Raw genomic sequence first — 2,500 nt, 5'->3', positions numbered from 1 at the left:
TAATTTGCCTTGCCTGATACACCAATCCTGCGACTTAAAGGCTTAACTTGCTGCATGCTAGTGGCATATCAGGCAACCTTCGCCCTTGTGGACAACTCATCAAGGAATGTGTAGCCGTCCTAAGTTTGACAGGGTTAACTAACAAAGCTCAGCTATACTGGAAGACTAGTCTAAGCCATTCGTAACAAGCTTGTAAAATAATGTATACAAAATACGTGAAATCAATCAACTAGCAAAATACTTTGTTTGTTTATCACGGTTAAACGCACTTTGCCTTTGATACAAAGGATACTCGCGTCGGGGCTCGCCTGCCGCGGCTTCTCGTTTTGATTTGTGGCATTTTAAGACAAATAATTTTTGATATGTAACTTCAGTTGCTTTTTGAATGTTGATTTTCTGTTTTTTTTTTTCATTCACCGGATCACAGCTCAGTCACTGCCGACTCGTAGAGCTGAAGAGAGTCTGAAGTTTGACATCGACTTCTTCTTGGATGGGATGGAAAAAAGAAAAAGAAAAGACGACGTCCTGGTAACCTCTGAAATCAACGTTTGTCTGCCGAACCTGAGGTCGTTTCCCGATATGTGTTTTTGCAACGGCATATTTCTTTGCTTTCTTTCGGATTCAGGATTTCAAGTTGACGTCCTGGAGCGCACTTAGGCAGGCTGTATCACAGACATAACCGTCCTGCCTGACGAACACCTGTCGGCGATCAGCGACAGGCACAGAGGCAGGGGGGAAGGGGAGGAGAGGAGGAGGATAAAAGGAGAGGCATGGGGACACTGAGGGACGTATCGCCTCCTTGTTGTACGGGAGGAGGGGATAGATGAGGGAGGCTGAGGTCTAAGAGTAACGTTGAGCAGACGTGAGAAGCGACACTTGGCGGTTCAGGTTACATGCCTCTTTGCGCGGACGAGGACGAGGTGAGCAGCCACTCGCAGATTCTCTTGGTGGTCTCTCTCTTGTCCACCGTCGTTTGGATCCCGTACGAGCGCAGGAGCTCCACCAGCTTCTTCTTCTCGGCGCACTCGTACATGGGTTTTGTGCTCGTCACAAAGATCTCGGAGGAGCTCTCGTCGAAGGCGATGTCGACGGGGTCCATGCCCTTGATCAGCCAAGGGTCCGAGACGTATTTGTAGACCTCCCTGACGCCCGCACGTTTTTCAGGCTTCGGCTCCAGCAGGCGGCGCAGCAGGCGGAGGAGCCGTGGCGTGAAGCACTTGAAACGCCTTGGGACCTTGGTGGTCTTGCGCTTGAGCCACGCCACCCACGAATTATAGTGTCGGTCCGTGATGTCGGCGGAGTACCAGGGGTAGGAGCCCGTCAGGCACACAAAGATTAAGATGCCCATCTGCCAGGCGTCGAGGGGCGTTTCGGCGTGGTACCCCTCATTGTATACGGCCTGACACACCTCGGGGGGAGCCCATGGCACGCGCACATTCACCTTCTTGACCAGGGCGCCCACGCGCTGGGTGCTGCCGAAGTCACCCAGCTTGACGCGCGTGAGGTCACTGTCGAAGACGAAGATGTTTTCGAGGCGGATGTCGCGATGCACGAGGTCCTTGCTGTGAACGAACTCCAGGGCGAAGGCGATCTGCTCCGCCACCCTCTTGGCTCGGACCTCCCCGAGGCCGCCCTTCCGCACGAACTGCGACAGGTCTCCATAGGGCGCAAGCTCCTGCGCAAACACGAAGGAGTTGCTCGTGTCGAAGGCCACGTCGAAGCTGTTCACGATGTTGGGATGGGGACTGAGGTAGTAATTGTAGTGGAGCTCCCTGAAGAAGTCCTTCTTCTTAGTAGTCTCCTTCTGGACGCATTTGAGCACGACGTTGCTGTCGGAGTCGTGGTGCAGCGCCGAGTACACCTTGGCGTACCAGCCCTCCGCCAGCAGCTTCACGTTGGAGAACTGGCGGTCGAGCTCCAGGCGCGGCAGCTCGAAGGTCTTGACGCGGTGGAAACTGGCGCTCTTGCTCAGCCCACTCATCTCTGCGGGAGAAGGAACCCAGGGTCAGTTAGCGCCTCGGAAACTGCTGCTACCATTCACATAATCTTATAGGTAATTAGAAATAAGGTCTACAAACAGTTACGACTAGTGTTTCCCATAGAGGGTTGCCCAAGTAAACTTTGCTAAATATCTTGACCTGACCGAAATTTCACTAACGATTCAACTATCAAATGTTAATCAGTAATTGCACTTATGATTTTGCGAATAAATTCAAGCAATTTCTGAAACTTCAAGCCCGCAAAGAACAAGCTAAAACAGGTGGCCGAAAGCTGAAGTCAGTGGCCCCGCTATTGTCAATCGCACGCCGTTGACACCCGGCATCAGCTCTCAACTGCCTCGCGAACTCCTCCTCGAGCTCCGCTGACGAGTTTCGCGAGGACTGACAGTCGCGGAGACTAAGTTAATCTGCTCATCAGAACTCACCTGATGATGGAGTTGGAGAGGCCGTCCTGACAGAATGATAATCCAGGGTTACAAAGGTGCTTTCCCCAAAGGGAA

The 2,500-nt window shown here is 52.4% G+C and overlaps 1 protein-coding gene across 1 annotated transcript in view; it reads right to left on the bottom strand.

Annotated features, from left to right (window-relative positions):
- Window positions 1-392: 392 nt before the first annotated feature.
- LOC113816480 (serine/threonine-protein kinase meng-po) overlaps window positions 393-2,500 on the bottom strand; it is a 2,170-nt gene continuing 62 nt past the window's right edge. Inside the window, exons 1-2 of the mRNA XM_027368523.2 lie at window positions 2,426-2,500; window positions 393-1,983 (exon numbers count right to left, since the gene is read on the bottom strand). The exon at window positions 2,426-2,500 is cut by the window's right edge and continues 62 nt beyond it. Of these exons, the coding sequence (XP_027224324.1) occupies window positions 890-1,981 (1,092 nt within the window). The 5' untranslated portion in view covers window positions 1,982-1,983; window positions 2,426-2,500 and the 3' untranslated portion in view covers window positions 393-889. The remainder of the gene's footprint in view (window positions 1,984-2,425) is intronic.

Source organism: Penaeus vannamei, unplaced genomic scaffold (genome assembly GCF_042767895.1).
Source record: "Penaeus vannamei isolate JL-2024 unplaced genomic scaffold, ASM4276789v1 unanchor5020, whole genome shotgun sequence".
Lineage (NCBI taxonomy): Eukaryota > Metazoa > Arthropoda > Malacostraca > Decapoda > Penaeidae > Penaeus > Penaeus vannamei.
Note: the sequence above shows the minus strand (reverse complement) of the source record. Positions and strands in the feature narration are given on the sequence as shown.